At 42.7% G+C, this 22,325-nt stretch overlaps 1 protein-coding gene across 3 annotated transcripts in view; it reads right to left on the bottom strand.

The window, feature by feature from the left end:
- F13A1 (coagulation factor XIII A chain) overlaps positions 1-22,325 on the bottom strand; it is a 63,423-nt gene that overhangs the window by 19,220 nt on the left and 21,878 nt on the right. For all 3 annotated transcript variants that reach the window (XM_055800039.1, XM_055800040.1, XM_055800038.1), the window contains 4 exons: positions 15,729-15,847; positions 10,148-10,255; positions 7,460-7,634; positions 3,687-3,825 (listed from right to left, as the gene is read on the bottom strand). In XM_055800039.1, coding sequence (XP_055656014.1) covers positions 3,687-3,825; positions 7,460-7,634; positions 10,148-10,255; positions 15,729-15,847 — 541 coding nt within the window. The remainder of the gene's footprint in view (positions 1-3,686; positions 3,826-7,459; positions 7,635-10,147; positions 10,256-15,728; positions 15,848-22,325) is intronic.

A 22,325-nucleotide genomic window follows, 5' to 3' on the forward strand; every position in this document is an offset into this window, starting at 1 on the left:
AGATTGATTGGACTAAAAATCCTGGCTCCAAGTATCCCTGAAGTCTGAGAGTATTTAAAACCTGAAGACAGATCAGCTCCAGCAATACAAGGCAATAGAAATGATATATTAATAAAGAAAAAGAGCTTTGCTTCCAGTTTTCAGGAGATTATAAATAAAAGTGAGAAATATATTTTTAAAAATCATTATAAATACCTTGAGCTTGTCCTCTTAAAAAAAAAAAGAAAGAAATTAAAAGAGACATTAAAAATAATATCAAGGTTAAGACACAAGCCATTTAAAGTCGGCATGTGGGCTACCATGGAGTGTCACAGAGTAATGAAGAGAAAGGACACAGAGGAGAAATGAAAAGAGGTGTGTAATATATTAAGTCATGCCCAAAGGGTTATGTGCACCATGTACTAGTAAATGCACCAGGAGGATAAAAGATGAACAAGGCAGTTCAAAAAGTAATCAAGCCAAAGAAAAGCAAACGTAGGATGGAAGGTTGAAATGTAGCGTGAAGCTGCATATACATTTCAGTGGAACAAGGGTGATTTGGGATGAGCTGGCCCAGTCCCAAAAGAATGGAAAAAACCAGGATTGAATTAAGAAGTCTTGGGAAACAGCTGGGAAAAGAAGAGGTAGGGAGTAAAAGAAAATGTCAAAAGTGGATGAGAGGCGTTTCAGGGATCAGGTTAGGAGAAGGGAACAAGAAGAGATGAGACAGTGAAAAGTCTGAAGTGTGGCAATGATCCATTACTGGGAGTATATGGACTGAGCAGTGAGGCACAGTCGCTGGGTCTTGTTTCATATCATTTACAGGCAGAGGAGGTTTCGGAAGAGGGACTGTTCCTTTACAGCTCTGTGGGCCACAGAAGGACCAGCCCCAGGAGGCTTACTGAGGTCCTGCTATCATATTGACCAGATGAAACTTAGCAAACTGGGAACCCCAAGGTTCCTAGCAGGAGGGAACAAGGCAAATAACAGCACCACAGGACTTCAGTAGAGTAGGCTTTGGCCTGTTTAAGGTCCTGCTTGGGTGAATCCCATGGGAGGCAGTTCTGGATAGAAGATGGGCCCAGGAGAGCTGGTTGTTTTTCAAGGGTTACCTCCTCCAAGGTTAAGAATGATCCATCCCCATGTGCAAGAAATCAACCCCAAGGGGGCACAAGGCCTGCATGGTGTACAAGGTGGTCCCAATTAAAGTCAAACAAGCGCACAAGAGGTTGAAGCAGGGACAGGTGACCAGGAGGAATATAGAGACACTGAGCATGCAGGGACAGGTTTAGAAAAGCCAAAATCCATATCAAACGGAGTATGTCAAGGGGTGTGAAGAGCAGTAGGAAAGGCAAGCACATCAGGATCAAAAGGAAGACTAAGGAAAATGTGGTTCTGCTGCCAAATGGGACTGGGGACCTGATGACAAAGGTCTAAGAGAAGGCCAAAATATTCAATGTCATCTTTGCCTTGTTTTTTACAGTTAAACCTTGCTCTCAGGAATCACAGCCCCTGAGACCAGTGTGGAAGTTTGGAGTAATGAAAATTTACCATCTGTAGATGAGGAATAAATTAGAGAACATTTAAACAAACTGAATACACAGAAATCCAATGGATCTGATGAGACGGACCCAAAAGGGCTGAGAGAGCTGGCCAATGCACTTACGAGTGTAAGACCGCTTGTATCTATGAAAGGTCATGGTGACTGGGGGAGGTTCCTGAGGACTGGAAGAAAGCAAGTATCACTCCTTTCTTCAAGAAAGAGAAGAAGGAATACCCAGGGAACTACAGATTGTCAGCCTCACCTTGATCCCTGGGAAGGTTATAGACCAAATTCTTCTGGAAAACATTTCCAAACCTATTAAGGACAAGGTGATTAGCAGTCAGCATGGATTTACAAGGGGCCAGATGTGCCTGACCAACCTGATAACCTTCTCTGATGAAATGAATGAGTGGACAAGCAGAGAGCAGTGCATGGGGGTCGATTTCTCTTTTGACTTTGGCACCATCTCCCAGAACATCCTCATAGACAAGCCACTGAAGTATAGACTAGATAAGTGGACAGTAAGGGGAAATTGAAAACCAGCTGAACTGCTAGGATCAGAGGATTGTGATCAGTGGTGTGAACTCCAGCTGGAGCCTAATCACTACTTGTGTACCCCAGAGGTTGATACTGGTCCAATACTGCTTAATATCTTCATTAATGACCTGGAGAGATCTACTATACCCTCAGCAAGGTTGTTGATACAGAAAACTGGAAAGAATGGCTGATACACCAGAGGCTGTACATAAGGAGACACTAAGAAAGCTGCGGCTGTTCTGCCTGCAGGTGGGAAGGCTCAATAGGATCTTTTCCATGTGTGTAAATGCCTGGTTAGGGGAGCCAGGGGAAGAAGACAAAGCCAGACTCTTCTCAGTGACCCCCAATGACAGGACAAGAAGCAATGGGCACTAATTAAAACACAGGAAATTCTGTCTGAACGTCAGGAAACACTTCTTTACTGTGAGAATGGTTAAGCACTAGTACAAGTTTCTCAGAGAGGTTGTGGAGGAGTATCCATCCTTGGATATACTCAAAACTTGACTGGACACAGCTCTGAGCTGCTCTAGCTGACCCTGCTTTGATCAGGGGGTTGGATGACTTCCAGGGGTCCCTTTGAGTCCCAACTATTCTGTGATGCTGTGACACAAGCTTCAGATGTAAATGAACCTAATTGTTTTCCTTAGATTCCCTCTCGGTAGCAGGTTATGGAAATCATATAAAAGAGGTTACAGCAACATGTTCCATCATTTTCTCCACCACAGAATGGGTTTATTACAGTTTTAATATAAAGACTTCCAGAGAATGCTATTAATGAGACATACTGATGAGCAGCTATGCTGATGAGTTGAAGATATCATTGACACAAATCAGGTATATTAACACTGAATAGGACAAATATCTCCTGATTATAGGAATATAGAGGTCACATTAACTGCTTCACTCTGAGGAGGAGAGGCTTGAGGCCCAATAACCCACACATAATTTCTACAGAACAGAGCATATAATCAATATATACTACACTTCTCCTGTCAGACAGGTGATAGTAAGAATTCAAGGAGCAAGTCAGAGGACTGTCTTTTCCAAAAGAACATGTAGACTCCATTTCTTGTTCCTAGGGAGTTTTCTCTTTATAAATCTGGCAATAGCATTTCAGTACCTTGTATGATACTTTGGCTTGTTTCTTTTTCAGCTGAACTGAGTTCATTTGGGAAAGTACCTGTTTGCAACAGTGACTGCATGTACAGTGTAAAACCAGCCTAAAAATGCAGGAACTGGGCAGAAGCAGAACAAGAAGGGTGTTTTTCCATAGATATTGAGGTATCCCTTTGAGCCTGGCCCCAGAGTGATGGAAGTGCCCATCCTACCCCTTTCAATTTTTAGAAATGACCTGGCCCTAAGGTGCACAAACCCATTCCAGCTCTCCTCCAGTGTTCTTAAATGTGCACTGTACAGTAACGTTAGTATTGGGATCCCCTAGGTTTTGTCTCTTTAGATGACAAGCACTTCATATTAGACAGTGTACTAACAATCCATTCATTCTGTTTTACATAAGCTAGCAGTGCTCTTTAATGCACAGAGAAATAAATACACCACAGGTATTGCTGTCATGTTTTTTACTACTTACACAGCGCACATATTAAAGGCATTTGCCAGGAGAACTCACCAGACAGAGTCTTTTGTAATTTTGGTATCCAATTTCCCTTCGTCATCCAGAAAGAAATCCAACTGTAAATTGGCATTGTTATCATGGGCAGAAGAATAGTTGGTAATGAGTCTTGCAGGTATCCCCAAGCACCTCAGAACTGTGGCAAAGACAGAAGTGTGATGAGAAGGACAAATACAAAGACTGTACTCATAGATGACAGGATGAGAGGAGAGAAACTATTAATAACTAGAACAATATGGGAAAACTCAAACCAACCCAAATGTTTCCTCCTATCTGTCTTTATAGAGAATATGTTAAATACTTTATTTGGACCCAAAATGATGAGCATTCGAGATATGTAATGGTACAATGGTTATCACCTAAGCAGCTGATTACCAATAGTTTTAGAACAGTCTTGCATAGTGACCACACTGTAGCTAATTTTAAGGCAAATCTGAGTGCAATGGGTCAACTGCGTGACCAAGTGTGGTATAAAGAAAAATGAGTCTGAGCTTGCAAGAAACGCAAAATATATTATGCCTCCTAGTATCAGTAACCCAGGAGAATCATGAGACTGTGCTAAAAAGAAAATTAATAGAAAGTATCTCCTCTTGGTTGATTTGGAGTTGGACATCTGCTGTCAGAAGGTATCTGGCAAACACAAAGAATAAAGCAGAAAATTATTGCTAACAAGGGGGGAAAGCTGCATTATTTGCAAGGGAAATGTCAGAGTTAGAGAGTCTGAACAAAATGCATTACATAATTTGTATTGATTGCTAAGTAATAGTATTTTGGAGTCAATAGTCTCTTCCCATAAAGGATCTTAAAAGGAGGATAAAAAGAAAAGAAGCCTCTACCCCTGAATCTCAGACCATCGCAACGTGGCACTGATGACTCTTCTACCCATTTGACAAGCGGTAAATTTGGGAAATGTGGAAATGCTCTGGCTACATGTGAAGTGCAGTAGTGCATCGTTAGGCTTCTGTGTTTGTGGTGCACTCTGGCTGATAAATAAGCATGGAGCACAACCCCGGGGGGGAGTGGGGCTGCAGGGTGACACATCATCTCCACTTCTCCAGAAGAAATATTTTGTCTCTCAGCCAAAAAAAAGTTCCTGTTTTCCAATTTAGGAGCCAACATGGTTCTGCAGAAAACAGAGGGGTTTGTTTGTTTTTTTTTTGGAAAGGGAAAACATTTTTATCGAAAATCCTATTTAAAAATAGTTCCAATGCTGCAATGTTGAGCAGCCCTTGCTGCTACTGCTGGGTTTTGTATATTCATTAGTGTCACTGCTGTGACTCCCAATAAAGTGTAATGCTGCACATTCATTTCAAGTTCCTGGATGACAAATTACCTGGATGCATCCAATACCATATGTACCTATTGATTAAACTTAATTCAAGTGCCCTCCCAGGTTTCCAGCACATGAGCCATCAGGGCTCATTGAAAATAATTTGTCTGACAATTTCAAGATTAATGATCTTTTTTCAGAATGTTTTAGCATTTTTACAGCTGACTGTCCAGAGTGTACAACATGGTAACCTTGGAAAGCTGGACTGGCCATAAAGATACAACATGACCTGAGAAAGACTCAAAATCAGCTCAAAACAACCCTTTTAGTTGCACGCAGCTGTTCGGACCCTTGCTGTTCTCTCTGTGCAGTGGTCAACAGCTGGATGCATCAGTGGATACCTGTCAGATCAGCCACTGGACAACATTTTCATTTCATAATGTTCAACAAATTTCAGCAATCCTTGCAGCAGTACAAAGTGCCAGGTCTCTGACTTAACTAACTTAGCTTCATGGTGGCCTGTAGACAAACCACTGCGTAGTGGTGATTCAGGGCCAGTGCAGGGGCAAGGTGGGAGAACTGGTGTGTGTGCGTCTTTCTGTGATCTGGAGAAATCGAGATGAGGCAAGAGTCAGAGAAGACAAAGTGGCCTGTGGAAGCCACTACAAGGAATTGCATCCATAGGAAATATTTGCAAGAGCAGTTTTGAACCCATTGCATTGCGCAGAAGCTGGGGAGAATCAAGTACAGACCACGTGACCTCAGACAGTGATGGAAGTAGATGTCTCTCAGGTTCTTTGGATGTGTGCGATTGCTCATTATCCCACTGCACCAGGAATAAAATGAACCATTTTATGTGTTGAAGGACAGAGCACCTGCCAGCACCTCCACAAAGCAAAACAGGAACCTCTCCAGATGTATGAAAAAGAAGCAGAGATGCCTGAAACTGCGTCTCCCACCACAGCTGCGAGAAGCCTGTGCAAGCAGAAGGCTAGGTGGTCAGATGCCACCTTTGTTTCTGAAGTCCTTACTGTTTTGAATAGTTTTTGAACTACCTCAGGTGACTAAAATGAGTCATGAAATTCAGTTTTCAAGCTTGGATGAAAATTATGCACAAAATGAAACACACATGTACAGAAGAGGCAAAAATAAAGTGAAAAGACAGAGATGTCCAGGGCTGCCTGGGGGTGAAGAACCAGTCTGTAACTTGTCATTAATTATTCAATTTTCGTGTTTGCTGCAGAAGATGGGTGATTCATACCCTTCATTTTTGATAGAAATAAAAGATAAAGAGAAGTATAATGTGATTCCTTGAGACAGCAGCATATGACGGTAACATGTGACAGTACTGAGACGTGACAAACAGGAAAGTTTCATGGAAAGCTTTTCTGTAATTTCCTTTTCACATCTTAAATACAAGGGCCAAAGCTTAGCCCTTCAGCTGTGGCTGAGAAGGGCTACTTGATGCAAAGTAGGCTCCAAGCCTGCAGAAATACCCATTGTGTCCCCCATGGTCCTAAGCTGATCTGGTCCCCCCAAGTTTGATACTTAAATGTGTATGTTGTAAGCACTTCTAAGGAAGGTCATCTGGGTTTAAGATAGACGTTACTTTTAATTTCTGTTTGGCTTCTATTGGCCAGTGCCACAAGCATATGAACTGCTTGACTGGCTACACTGGCATTTGACATAAGCATTGCTTCCAATGGCTGGTCCCCATTATCTGTATAATGCACATTTTTTACACTTCTAGCATCTTTCTTGGCTGCTAATACACTGCTGTGTGTCCCAGTGTATTAGCAGATGATGTTATTAGAAAACACTAGGCAGTAAAGAAGTGGGACCCATCCAACTCTGCTTTCCCTACTGGATTTTAGAACCTGCAACACCACATTTGTGGCAACATTGGAATTCTAGTTTGAGCAAGTGTGTTTAGACCTTATCTTGTAGTGCTAGACAATTTATAAACCAGGCTAGCACTTCCCTCATTGTTCTGGCTCACAGACTCCATAGAAAATGTTAACAGTGCTCAGTAGACAGATACTAGGACAGTACATGTCAATTTTGCTAGGAACAATCCTCAGTAGGTAAGATTTGACCTTTCTGGAGCAGAAATACCATCACATATCCCATGTTGGGTAATACTTTCATGTTGCAGGTCTAGATAACAAGCCCACTGTTCATCTCAGATTTCCTAACAGAAATGTGGACGGTGCCAAAGGACTAATTTTCTCTCCCCCAAAATTACCCTCGTGAGTCATTGAATACATTTTACTGAACCAATAAATAGTTAACAGATTTGTGTGGAAGAGCAGCCAAACTGAAGGAGATGCCAAAGGTTTATTTAAAGACCACCTATTTCGGCCATGTATTTTTAAGTATCTCTGCTATTTACCCCTGAACACCGTGGAGATAGGAAGTATTTTAGATAGTTTAACCTAAAAGCTCTCTCTGTTATGCAAGAATTGCATAGCCGCGTGAAGCTTTTCTCACTGATACCTACATGTGTTGAAGACACCAGCAAAGACCCAGCACTGGCCGTATCGCACGGGTTGCTTAGAACTGTAATACTCCAAGAGAATGTCCACACTTCCCGTCCAGGCTGAAGGTGGGACACCGTAAGTGTATGTATTGTCCCAGGATCCAGCAATCACACCATTATCATCTCTGGAGTTGATCTAAAGGCAAAAGAAATGAGCATTAGGGATGTCAAAGTCTGAATAATAAAGAGCTCTTTAACCCAGCAGACAAAGATAGGATGGGAGAGACTGAAGGTAGCCAAGTTTAGGCTAGAAGTAAGACAGAAATGTTTAGTTATAAAGGTAGGAGATGAATGGAACAATCTTGCTAAGGGCCATGGATTCTCCATCTGCTTTTTTGAGCATTCTGAATTGAGCAATTTGAACAATTTTGAATGAAGGTCAGATGCTTAAAAATAATGGTGAAATTAAATCACCACACTAAGTATCCGTGTTGCCAGTTTAGTAAGTTTTATTAACATTAAACATGCTTACTACTATGTATTTTTGATAAACATGACCAGTAATACACTGATAAGTGAGCCTCAGAAATATTGAGCTGCATTCTTTCCTAGCATCAACTGCTTTTCAGTCCAGAGATTTTAATAAAATCACTCCAGGTTTACAGCAGATTGAGAGGAGAACCAGTCTACTGTTATTTTTAGAGTATAAACTTTCTTCGGTCCAGCACACACGAAAACAAGAAGGAATTTGCTGTGTAAGTTTTCCCCTGGTAAGATTGTACAAAACAAGAAGTTTTGCTGACTAATGGCTATACTGATAGGCATTAACGAGCAATACATCTCCTAGCTGCAATTTGAACCAAACCAGTTGAGGCTGTGCAAAAAGCTCATTCGCTCTGCACCTTTTAATTATGCTAATGTGGAACAGCTACACACCAGCCAAATAAATCACAATTCTCATTTAAAAGCTTTTGGCTGGATTAACTACTGGTTTATAATTAGAAAATCGACTTCCTGTGAACCCTAGGACTGAATAAAGATAAGTATTCAGAGTCATAACCAAAGGGTTAAGGGGTTGTGCCCATCTCACTGTTGTGGGAAACAAGCCAAGAAAAGAGGCACTTCAAGGACAGGGCAGCGTGTTGATCTTCAGACTCTCCTCTGGCTGTAAAGAGAGGAAGAGGGGGTGACTCTACCTGCTCTGCAACGTCAGGAAGCTTCAGCAGTATCCCAGCACAGGGGCACCTCCTCAAATGAGCTCAGCTCTACCACATTTCAACTTGAGCAAGAACGAGGGTAAGAAACACAGGTGGGACTTAGCACTTCTTGGCCACTTCTTACTGAGGTCCAGATTTCAGACAGCCAAAACTCCCACTCAACTATGGCCCAATTCTGCAGATTAGACCTAAAGTCCATTGACTCCTGGATTTCCAATGGTGAACTTCCCCTAAAATGACTGAGTGTCTCAAAACCTAAGTGATATCCAAGCCCTCTTTGGGTTCATACACTCTGCTATTCTGCCCTTAGGGCTACCATGGTCCCTGCACCAGGGACCCTTTACATCTGCTAGCCCAGTGATGAGGGGACCACATTAAATTCTTAATTCTGCTGAAGGTCTGAAGCCATGTTTCTAATTTCTGGGGTGAAAGAACTAACCAAAAAGTTAAAAGAGAAAGACAAGCAGGTGTGTTCTCAATACTTCTTGCTGAAGTTGTTCTATTTAACGTGATGCAAGATTCAGATGTGGCACTGAGAGGCCAGAGATTCCATTTCAGTGTCATTTAAGACAAAGAGCTCATTCTCTTACCGCCTGGGCAAATGCTGTAATAAGTGGGTTAAAGGATTATTCATCTCCAGCAGCCATGTTTTGTGGACAGTCTGTTTTAGTAGCTGACTTGGGACACCACCTGATGACACTAGGTCAATAACTAGACTATTATTCTGGGAAGCAGACAGCATCAGTTCGGACCTCTATAAGGCAGAGGAGAGGACTCAGCCTCTGCCTTCCACATCCTGGAAGTCATCCTGGAGTCTTCCATCTTGAGTATTAGGGATGGGGCTGCCTCTGTACCCGCTCCAACATGACTCCTGGTGCCTAGCAGCTGGAAAGAATGGAGATGTGGAAAGTCTTCTCCTTATCCTTTGCTTCTGGTAGTTTTAGGTACTTCCATTGTGGGTGCAGGAAGTTTTGTGGACCCCATGTTTAAGAGGACAGCTGTCACAGTGTTTTCTTCTGGGGCCGAGGTAGTGTATATGAATGTTCTCAGTGTGACTAGGCCTTTTGGGCTTAAAAATGGTAACACCTGCCATTGCAGTGTCTTAAGACCACATTCAGGTTAGTCTCTCAGTTCCTCATCCCAAATCCCACCCATCGTGCCACCTTGCCATCCATGACAGAAATAGTTTTCTCAATTATCTCAGCTACCAGAAAGCGAGCGCAGCATTACAGGAAACACCATCATGCCTGCAGTGTGATGTCTCAGAGTGGGTTTCCTACAAGCGAGGTACCAATCTCAGGAAAAGGCAACGAGCCAACATAACAATTTCACTTTTAGTGGAGTGAAATAAAATGCCAGATCCCAGAGGTCAGACTGGACAATTTATCTGGCACCTGCTGGAGCGAGCACATTGGGGCATGATGGCCAATTAAACCAGCCTGGCTTTGATTTACGAGTCGCTTCTGACACACGTTAGGCGTCCATTACATACCACTGCAGAGGCAACACGGCAGATTTTGATAGGGTTTCCACGCCCAGAGAGCTCCAGTTCTGCCTTGTCCATCAGGAACAGGCAAGCATCCAGAACGTTTTCTTCAAACTAGATAAAAGAAAATTAAAAGGGAAACAGAGGGAAAATTCAGTCATTTTTTATTCTGGAAAGCAAAGGTGAAATTAGTTTTCATTGCTGTTATAATAGCTGATCAGCTTCAAAATTAGCTGGCTAAGTCAAAGTTCTGTGTTTAAAAATACAAGTTTTCTTCTAGAACAATCTCCCATGTATGGCAAAAAAATGTGAGAGGCTGTGATGGAAAAGAGAGTGTAATTTTCCAATCAATCTTAGTCTGGTTTCCAGAAGGTTGAAATGGCAACACAGCCTTTCTGACGGGACATAAAATTTTAAGTGCTAACAAGTATATAATAGGAAGATATTATAATAATAACTACAAGAAGCTAGTGTGCTCGTGAAGGACTTCATGTCCTTCACAGATTCCAGACCTGTTAATTTCAGGACCTCCCTGACACAGCCGATGCTATGCTGCGAAGTTGAACAATAAGTGGTTTGCCGAAGCTAATTTGAAGATACATTTTAAAATTAATTTTTAAATCTGTTTGAAATTGACAAGCCAAAAGCTGATTATATAGATTAATCCTGGTCTACCAAACTTAGACATCAAAAATACCAAGTGACCTAAAGTAGTCTTCTTCAAAAATAGAGTGAAAATATACAGTTTCTTCGATCCAGCATGAACAAGCACAAGAATGAATTGAGGGCAGAGGTGCCTAAATAGACCAGAAACCATTTGTCACAGAACTTGCCCTGCACTGTATTTCATTTTCCTTAGGAGAAACTGCATAGCAAAGGGAAATACCTCGGTCCCCTGCAAAATGTTAGGAGACAGGGAAATGCACATTAATAAAACAAATATCTTCTAGACAGACAATCCTATATTGACATTCAGGGCTGTGACAGAAACTCCACGGAGCTTGTCCCCTTGCCGTTTTAGCTTTTACATTTCACGCTTGCATCCCTAAAGATGTGATTCACACTAGGAGGATTTTTGCTCTTGTGTTGCTACTAGAGCTGGATTGATTTTGCAACTGTCTCCAGCCTGGCTCAGGGCTCCTTGGCAGAAAAGGGCTGTCTGAGTTTTGCCTCCTGAGGAAAGCAAGCAAGAGCCCAGACCAAGCTGCTGCCTTGGCAGCCCAGGGAGAGGCAGAGGAGAAGGAAGCCTGAGACGAGAGAGCTGAAAAGGAAGCCCCAAAGAGTAAAGACTGATGCTGCAGGGAAAACAGGAGGGATGGGGGTCACATCCCAGGCAGCAGTCAAGCTCTGGCATAAGCCAAGAAAGCAGAGGCACCTCCACATTTCACCATCCTCAGCCACCTCCTGGCCAGGGAAAGTCCTTTGATTTGCCTCTGCCTCAAGCCTGCCTGGCTGTCGTTCAGAGTACCACCGCCGTACAGATCCTTTTCAGCAAATGTCCTCCAAGGCAGCACACCCTGCTCATCATCACCCACACTTGCACTGAATTACTTTCTCTGGAGCAGAGGTTCACTAGTGAGTAACAACTCACCGTCTGAGCAAAACTGAATTCATGGTGTTTGGGTAAATAGGGAAAGAGGGATCAGTGTTACCCAGCGACCTACTCCTAATATTGTATCATCCCTGGGAAGCTGAATAACTGCATGGTAGATTCTCCAGTCCACTCCACTGATATGTGATGTAAACAATCTCAGGTGAATGACCATGCTGTGGAGACCCTCCTTCCCAAGAAGAATCCTCACAACAGATAATGTAAACTCTAGGCCCTTGCAGCAATCCTTCCTACTTCAAGTTCACTTTTCTTCTGATCTGGCCCAATGATTTATCACTTTCACCAGGATCAAAATCCGCTTTCTGCACTTCAAGTCATCAGCAGCGCCTAAGACCTGAGCTAGATAAATATGGAGTTTACCCTGCAAATTATATATTTCTCATCTATGGTTTATGAGACACCATCAATCTTGCCAGCATATACAGAAAGAATAAAGAGGAAAGAAATTGCTGTCAGGGTTGTTGCCTTCCACCTTAGTATTTACAAAATTACATGAATGCTTGTGAAATAACTGGATTAACAGGAGAATCAGACAAGCTGTAAAGTCTAGCTGCCTTATGCTGTTGCAGTAGAGTAGGATGCAGAGTAGCCTTAACTCTGAAGACAGTTTTGCCCTTCTTCTCTATCCAGGGATTTAAAAACATTAAATCAAACTAAATTAGTTTCTTGCTCTCACTCTTGGCATGAAAATGTTATCTAGTGGGAACTGGAACAGAAACATAGCATTTGTAAGGCTGAACAACCCTGAAATGTCAGAGGAACCAGAGCAGCATTAGGCAGCCAGGACAGGTGAGTGAACTTGGGCCAGGCGCAGGCACTGACTGCTCAACACAAGCTGAAATGAAAATAAACCATATTCGGGACCAAGGAACTTTGGCGGAGCCACCTGGGAAAGACTGCAGATGGAAAACGAGGCATGAGAAAACACACAGGCAAAGGGGCCCTGTCTGCAAACAGACATGCGTTGTGTTACAGAGCAGTGCGTTCGTCGGGCTGGCCTTCAGTGGGATCCTCCGGCATGCTAACCTGTCTCTAGTAGATGACCTTCCATTTAAATAAAGGTAAGAGGGGCTGTACCACACCTTTTGCACTGGTGGAGCTAGGGCTGTGTTCCTCACAGTCAGCTGCAGGCAGAGGTGGTCTCGTGTTGCCTATGGGCTGATCCAACCAAATGCACATGCCATAAAAATACATGTGCACAGTGGGCTGCAAAGCTAACGCAGCTCATCGTGGGGATATGACACAACTCACGATGGCAACAAGATCTATATACCCACCTGTTTTGTTTTATTTTTCTCAGAAAAAAACATTAAATGATCAATATAGCATCCAGCTCCTGATCTTTTTCAGCTAAAGAATTCCTATGTGCCTAGACTTCTTCCAGAGTCGAATTTCCCCTGAATCCCGTGGGCTTTCCTGAGTGACTAGGTATTTGTGCTTTCTTAGAAGAAAGGAATCACAGTCGTGTTACAAGGAACATCTCCATCCTCATTCACTACAGCCATGTTTCAACTGGTCTTTTGTTTTTTCTTCCTTGGTCCATTTTTCTTGCCTTTCCTCCTCTCATGTTGATGCTGCTCATTAAAGACAGCAGCTGTGACAGTCATCTCCCACTAGTAACCCAGTTTTGAACTGTATGTTCTTTTTTAATTTACAACCTGAGTTAAAGCTTACAGCTGTCGTCCAAAGCAGTTTTTTAGCCTAAGAATATTACCATGCACAAGTCTATCTGTATTTTTGTATATGACTATACACCTTTCACCTCTGTGACTGTATGTAGCCTTAAGCTTTTTACTTGCACAGTTGTACAGGGCTATATAGCATAAATACAAAATGCATAATTGCATGCCCTATTCATAATATAGGCCTTGCTGCTAGTACTTTTACTCACTCACAGCAATGTTCTTATTCTTCATGTCCAGGATTGCTGAAAATGATGGAGATGCATGTTTTTAATGGTTGGAAATTGTCAGGGTGAGATCAGGAACATCACATACACTACCTCACTGAAACCAGAAGAATATTTCTCTATTGCTCTGCACTCTGAGATGTGTATTACACTCAAATGTTCAATTCCGTTAAAACTTTTTACCTGGGCCCCCTTAGATGTGTTTGCCACACTCAATTTTCACATGGGGATGTGACAGTGAAAGGTGCACTACAGCCCAGTGTGGAAATCATGCCCTCCATTTTCAGACAACAGAGGAATGCAAGTAGATGGCGAAGGGAACAGCCCTAACCTCCCAGACAGAACTCCCTCCTAGCAAAACCAAATAAATAATGCAGTTTCTCAAGGGAGGCTGGTGTTTGTGTCGGGAAGCTGCCAGATTTGCAGAATATAAGCACCGCAGGCCAAGCCACCATAGGCCATAAATTTAGCATCTTAGGACATAAATCCAGCAGCTGGTTTAAGCAGCACCTTCCACCTCCAGCCACTCGTTCCACTCTCTCCCTCTCCCTTACATCTGTCACGGAGTCAATCCCAGACCTAGGAACAGAGCAAGCCCAAAATATAACCCAAGGGAAAAGAAAAAAACCCAAGGAGATGCTTATTCAGCTGGATCAGCTCTCCAGCCTCGCTGCATGGCTGCGCAAGCACTTGCAGGGGGAAGGAAGGGCCAGGAGGGGGCATTTTTGGTCAACATAAAAGCACACCCAGCTTTGGCCTCAGGATCTGGTTCCACATCTCTTGTCAGAGGCACCATCAGCTTATGGAATTGCCCCCCCCCACTTATTTAAGGGTTATTTTTATCTCAGTCAGGGTGACAGTCAGACCCCACAAACAACAGCGCTGACACAACCAAAGGAATGGTGCAGAGGCAGGAACTCCCTAAGGCAGTGCTGCCGCAGGAAAAAAAGATGAAATTGTACCCTTAAACAAGGAAACAAGAGAGATGCGAGTTCAAAGAGCTCTCCAGGGCAAGCACACTGGCAATCCATCCAGCTCAAGCTTCGAGATTGTCTTTAGCTGAGGGAAAGAATGCAAAGCAAGAAAGCCCCTTTCTGCAAGGCCGCGCCAGGGACGTGCCACGAAAACTGAACGGATCCATCACTGTAGCACTAAGGAAATACTTCAACATGTTCTTAATTGCGCTGTTGTGAAAACCCAGGAGGTGAGATGTGCAGAGTTCACCATGTCCAATAACTGCCCATTGGAGCCCCTCTGAGTGACAGCTAGGGTTAGTTTTTCTTGTTTTGATTCTGCTCGTTAATGCCTTTTCCCCATTCTCACACAACAACTTAACTCTTCCATCCTGTAGGGATTTTCACACTGGTTAGTGCTTACAAACAGACTGAGGTAAAATAGACAAGCAGTAAGTGTGATGCTATTGAAGGCACACCAGTACCCCACACCAGCCTGGCAGAGGGTGTCACCTCCAGGCTGCAAAAGGCTACTGGAGACTGATGTTGCCAAGTCCAGGCAGCAAAGGGAGAGGTTCCCCCCCTTTGTCACTGTGGTGAGGAAATTTAAAACTCTAGGATGAAATCCCAGTTTGTCATAGGAACCCTGTGACAAGCTGACCCCCAAGAAGATCAGAATTATTTCCACCAAGCTGCTAAAACTAAAAAAGACAAAAAGCAATACAACCTATTACTGGAAAATGAAAAAGAAAAAAATAATCTCTGTACTCTTTCACTGAATTGGTTTGATCCTGAAACAGCAACAACGTAGCAGCAGAAATACTGCTTACTGTGGAAACCTCAGCTCATGATCGTAACTTTCAACAGGCAACCTCTAAGTATCTGAAATAATGCTCCTAAAACAAGATCCTTAAATATTAGCTATTATAACCATTGCTTTTCTGGATTAGGCATACACCCACTTCATACAATTTTAAAATTAATCCCCTTGTCTTTCTGAAGAAGAGACCAATAATGCACTCCAGAGCCCACAGTCTGGACCACAGTCTGGTGTCAATTGAACTCACTTGCTGTCCCTGCTGGGAGCAGCCAGAGAAGATCTAAATAGCTCACCTGACCATAACTCCAGCTTCTAAATTTTATATCGTTGATGTTTCCATGGAAAATGATACCAACATCATTCAGGACGTATTCTTCCCTTTCCTTCTCGTCATCCAGATACACAGCATCCTCTGCATCAGTTTACAAAAAAATAGATTTGCTTAGTTTTCATATAGGACAGATAAACAAATCTTAGCATATAATACACTTGTCTTTGATGAAAAGTGCCCCTCTCACATCAAGCAAGGAATTACTTGCTTCAACAGACTACAAGAACATGGAAATAGTGACCTCACTTAGGAATATGATACACAACTTAAAAGCATGCAAGATGCAAAAATGCCGACAACTCCTGCCTGTTTTCTCAGGATCTGTAAAGTCTGATTAAAATGTCACATCTTATCAAGAATTTTATGATTACTGTGTACCGCTAATTTAAAAGTTGGAACACCATGATGCAATTCTGCATCTGTACAAACAGATCAAAGAACAATTTCAAACCTATTAATGTTAATGGAAAACAGCTCAAGTCAAGAGATCTAAAGAAAAATCTGTAATGCATTAAAAAAAATGGAATACAGTTTTTACAGTATATTAACAGAAAGGTTTGATTGCTTTTTCTGTACGTAAGTTATTGACTGGAGTATCACTCCCCCATGCAACTTGACTGACCAGCTAATAGGAGGAGAAATTCAAGTGTCCAGGTGAAAACTGGAAGCAACTGGAAGAGAACTTTAACAAAACATATACAAAAGGTATATCCTAGATTGGTCTTATATCAAGAGTCAGGAGCATAAGTGTGGACCCTCTCCCTGCAAACATGATTCACATAGGTAAATAATTATTTTAATTAATATTATAATTAAATATGTATTTAATTAGTATAATAAATATTAACATTCATACATAACTCTGAATGACATGAAACTATTCAGACATTCACAGGTAAGTATGAAGCAGATCGTGATTCTGTGACACTAGAATAGTCGAGGATTTCTTTCCTGTACCAATGCTTGTATTTTGAGACTAAGAGATGCAGGTTAACAATTAACAGTATTGGAATTAATTAATTTGAGGAAATCAGTAATGTGGTACCAGATAGCAAATTAAAGGGAAGTAATAACCTCTGATAGTTTCATATGGGCAAGTACAAAACTACCACTCACTACTGCCATAGTGGATTCTTTAGCATCCCAATACAAATTACTAAAGGATCATTTAACTTTTAAAAGCTTATTGACTACTTGTATTTTGTTGAAATGCAAATCTTATTGGTACTTCCTTGTAAACCTCATCCTCAACGGCTTCTTCATCTGCCCATAAAACTGCAATTTGGCTGAAAACAAGCTAAAATCTGAGCCCTCTGAAAAAAATCAATGGCAAAACTCACACTAGCTTCAGTTAGGAGAAGGATTTTGCCAAACTACATACCTGACCCTTCTGGAAGTTTTTGTTTTCTCTGAAGATGTATTTATGTGTCTATGTCTACACATATAGAAGGGATTATGCATAGATATAATGACCTCCACACTGGTGTGCAAGGAATGATAAGGAAAGATGTAAGAAGCCTTTATCGCATTTAAGGAGATCAGTGCCTGCCATTATACTTTTGACAGGGTTTCTGTACAGGCTCTGCAGGCTACATCTGAACCCGAGCAAACACCGAAGTGGCAGGTTTTGGCAGCTTTTCCCAAAGGTGGGCAGGTCTGAGACCCAGTCTTGCATGTGGCAGGCTGGTGGCATTCCCCCGGCTTCTAAGAGCTGGATCATCAAGAAGTTTTTTTATAGGCTTGTCATTACCCACGACCTGCACCCAGGCACAAAGCAGAAGATCATGGGTTTATTATATTCAGAGGCTACCAGGTGAAAGAGAGCATTAAAACTTGACAGTGAATCAAAAAGCTGCAGTCACTTATGCCAGCAGGGACACTCATACTTACAAAACTCTGTATTACATGACTTTTCTGAGGTCCAACTCCCAGCTCTAAACAAGTTCTGTGTAACATCCCACTAAAAACGTTGAAGATGTTACTGATCATCTAGGCTCCATTAGGCTGGATCTGCCTGGTCTGCTGATTGAACAATCACATGTGTTCTCTCACTGAGCTTTGGATTTTATTAAAGTACATCCATACCAATGGCATGGAGAACGTATTTAAGGAGAACTCACATCTTCTTCTGTACAGTTACACATTCAGTGGAGCGTGTGCTGTTGCCTTCTTTCAGGGATTAAAAATATCCATATTGATCCGGATGGTATCAATTGAGATGCTTATGTTATTTCAAGACTGCATGATCTTTGCTAAATCAGATGAAAATTGATTAACTTCTCTGTCAATTATTTTAAAGTATTTGTGTTTTTTTGATAAAGTGAAAAAGCATTCTGTGTTTCACAGGAAAGCCAGGTGCTTTGATTTTTGACAGCTTTCACTACTCTTGAGACTGTTTAGAAGAAAATACGAAGCATTTGTGGCTACTTTGATGCTAAGCGAGCTCTACATAGTAGAACTCCTAATTATTTTGTGCAAGTGGAGGCTCACATCTGACAAACAGAAGAATTCCATGGAAATGTGCTGGGTTTGTTTGTTCTTTAGCAGTTTACATTTTTCTTTTTACTCACTTCTTTTATCCTGGGAAATTACTAAGACACTAGCAATGCTACAAAGAAGCAAATTAGCCTCTATGTTTCCCTGTTTGAAGATGGATAAGGTGAAAATACACTTCACGTGAAGACTATTGCAGGCGAGAAATCCCACTGAACACAGGCTCCTTGTAAAGAGATGAGGAGCCCAGAGCAGCCCTTGCAATTTGGGAAGGTGTATGAGCATGAGAGGACGCTACCCAGTATGGGGAGACCCCATCCCCAGTGCAGCAACCACCTGGAGCTGGAAACGTTAGTTCTTTGTGCTGTGACCACTGAGCACAGCAGCACCAGGAGACAGGTGGAGGCAGCAGGGTTGTCCTGAGCACCCAGCCTCCCTTCAACACGCTCCCGTGGGAATCCAGGAATGCAAGGGTGGGCCTCACTGGAACCACAAAACTCCCAGGGATCTTTCTGGGAAGAGGACAGTGCTGTGGCAAGCACAGAGCAGCTGCAAGAACTGAGTACAGTTATCTGTCACAGCACTCTCCAGACTAGCCAGTTGCAACAAGGTCTTTTACCATCTCATACCAACATACTCTTCACACCAGTCCCTCTGCTGCCTTCTCCTTGCCTCCCCTCATCCAAAGCCCACTCTCTCTTTTCTCTCTGCTTCTTTCTCCTCTCTCTTCCTTGGCTGCTCCCTCTTCATTGGCTGCTCAACCACTTAACAGAACCAGCCACAGCTGCACCTTATCTATATCAGCCAACCCCCTGCCCCTGAAGCCAGCCCACAGCTGTATATTATCAGTGTTAATTAACCCAGCTTCATTCCTCTACAATTGTTATCTACAAACTCACTCCATTCAGGACCACGATCAGTATGCTGCCTTGCAGCTGCTACGGTTTGCCTACGTTAATGTAGCAGGAGGATGAAGCTCTGCGTGAATTTTACCCATGTGGAACCTATGGCACAAGAGATCAAATTTAAGATTTAGCTATTAATGCAAGAAAATGTTATTGGGCCAAATGTGTATGACTGGTAACACATGAAAGGAGTCCAAAGTCGATCATGTTACTAATCTTCAAAGTATTAGGGCATTCAAGCAGCAGAAACATGTAACTGACTCAATAAAGTTGCAACATATTTAATTGCTTAAATACAATGCTCTTTGCAGGAGGCTTGGGTGAATGAAATGCACACCTCAGCCCACACCATCTGCAACTTACTCAGATACACTACGCATCTCCACCTGTGAGAGAGCCACACAAGTCAATGCAAGGTCACAATGCAAGGTCTTTACCTGATAGGCACTGAATGTTCCCCAGCAGAAAGTTGCTGGGACTCAGCACCTCCTTGAAATGAGCTCACAGTACTGAGATCAAAGGAGCCCTTCTCTGCTTTCATGTAGTCTGATACTGCTAAGAATTAAGCTAAACTCCAAGAAGTTATCCTTAACTACTTGCCATTTGTATCTTCTATTTCAGAACTGAAGAGGGCTCTGCATGCCCAGAAGCACATCTGTTTTTCCCAACTATGTCAGCTGACTGCAGAAAGGATGCTGCCTCTCCTCACAGGCTTTACCTCACTTAGTAGGTAATGCCGATTTCCTGAGTATCTGAAATCTCAACCCACTAGCTTGCTGAATTCCCACATGTTTGGAACTGGTGTATATAATTTTGCAGGATCAGGCCCTGCATCTGCATCTTTAAAGTATTCTTGGTGATCAGCCTTAAATGTAGCTAAGGGGATTAAAACATATAAAAGCATCTGATGACTTTGGAAGCATAATACTCTGTAGTTTGACTGGTAAAGTATTCAGACTTGTTTTGAAACAGCAGAAAAAAACCCACCCTGCATTCCTGGCTGGGAAGATATGTCAAAACTGAACTACAGTGAAAAAAGGAGTAATAAGAAAGGGCACAAATGCCTCTGTCTTAACAAAAAGCTCATACCGACACACTGATGTTTCTCCAAAATGATGAGTTGGAAAGCTGCACTAGACACTGACAGAACCCATACTCTGCTCCCTGCTATAACAATCCCTGTTCATTCCTGGCATCAGCCTTCTCTCTTTTTAATGAGGCTTTTCACTCAGACTTTTCTGCTTAGCTATTAACCCAGCAAACAACTCCAGAAGATTTTCAAACTATTGTTTTTTCTGCACTTTAATTGCCTGAGTTTTTATACCCTTTTGTGATTCCACCGAACAATCTTTTCCAGCCAGGGGATAAAGTGTAGAGAAACAGTCCCTAGTTTTTTTTAACACAAGGAATGGGAGGAAAGGCAGATATAGGAGCCAATTAGCCCAAACCACCTAGGAGCAAAAGTGGGGGCAAGAAATGGGAATAAATCCAAATCTAAATGAAAAAAGCAGAAAACAAAAACTACAATAGTCAACAAGGGACAGGACCTGAAGTCATTGAGACACACTTGAACACATAAGCTGAAGATGAAAATGTGGTCCTCCGGGGTGACTTCAAGTTGCCTCCCCTTGGCCTGGGGACACACAGCACATCCTTGCTGCCTGGAGACTCTCTTTTGCTTTCCTAAAGCAGAGCTTTTCCATCGGCCTTCCCAATGGTTGATGCTGGAGGACACTGCTCCATGTCTTGCTCCCTGCTTTTAGTCTTGCTGGCTTTTGGCCCCATTCAGCTCAGGTGGGAGGGAGGAAGGGCACAGGGGACCAAAGCACCCCTGTGCCATGAACAGAGGTGGATCAGTCAGCACACAGGGCTGGCAGGGAAGGAGATGTGAAGAAAGGATTGATTTTCCCCTTGCCACCCCCTGACTAGCACCTTGAATCAGCTTGTGTGGTCCCAGTCACACCACACTGGGGTAGCCAAGCCCCCACATCACATTTTCTCTGCATTAGAGATGCATGCAGCCCTAGCTGGTTGCATGCTAGTCATGAGGCAACCTGAGGCAATTTAAGATTTTTCCTTGGGGTTTATCCCTTTCCAAAGAGGTGCAGAGTCACCGTGCTGGCTAACAAACTGGCTGTTATGATACCCAGGACTAAAGCCAAAGGATGCTCTAAACTGAGGTGGAGAATCGCACCTCCCTAGCTGGAACTGTGAGGGGCTCACGATGCCTTCACAAACCTTGAACAGTTTTGTCTGCTTACAGTGGGTCATAACTTTGGCAACAATTCCTCTCTTTCTGTTACACATTCTCCCTCCTCTCCCAGAACAAACTCTTAGTATGCTGCTCTAAGGTACCTGCCTCTACGTTGCTTTCAGAAGTACAGAAGTCACAGTGTCACAGGGCCTTGGGTCCTGCCCTTCCCTCCTGTTCCCACTTAACTAACTCCGCTTCATTCAGCACTAACATATATCTTCCTAAATAATGCATAAGCTAATCATTGCTTATATTGCCTTGGACCAGGGGCAAGTAATGAATTCAGCACAAATCATTGGATGTACTGACAGCAGTGCAGCTGAATAATGGGCTCTATTAATAACGCTAAACTTACTTGTCACTGGGTAGGATGGCCCTTGTTTGGTATGGGATTATTTGATGCAAATACGCTGGTAAAAAAATTGAAAGATAAGGAAGGGTGGCAGGAGAATGTTAAAGTTAGCTGGTGACCTAAATATATAGCAATATGTATGACTTGGAGCCCGACAAGTGTTGGAAGCTGAGACACATTGCTACAGCCTGTCAGAAGGCTGAGCCAAACCTCCCTGGTCCTCCTTGCCCTCTTCTTAAAGCCACACATGGAGTTCATTAGGTAAAATACAATTCTGAAGGTGGAAGGGCTGATTTTACCCAAGATCCAAAGAGATTAAAAAAATAAATTGTTCTTCAACCCACTGGATTATAAAAAAAAGGCTCATTTGCAAAATGTTCTGTTTCTCACAGAGGCGACGGTTGCTGCTAATTAGTCACCAGTAAAGGGGAAGGCATAAGGACAAATGTCATGTAGTGGTGGGAAGGCACCACCAGCGATGGCACAGCAGGTTGAGTCCGTCCAATGTATGCAGGAGCAGCAGCTCCCACTGAATTCCTGCAGGCTTTCAGCTGC

The sequence above is a fragment of the Falco peregrinus genome, chromosome 3 (genome assembly GCF_023634155.1).
Source record: "Falco peregrinus isolate bFalPer1 chromosome 3, bFalPer1.pri, whole genome shotgun sequence".
In the NCBI taxonomy this organism is placed as follows: domain Eukaryota; kingdom Metazoa; phylum Chordata; class Aves; order Falconiformes; family Falconidae; genus Falco; species Falco peregrinus.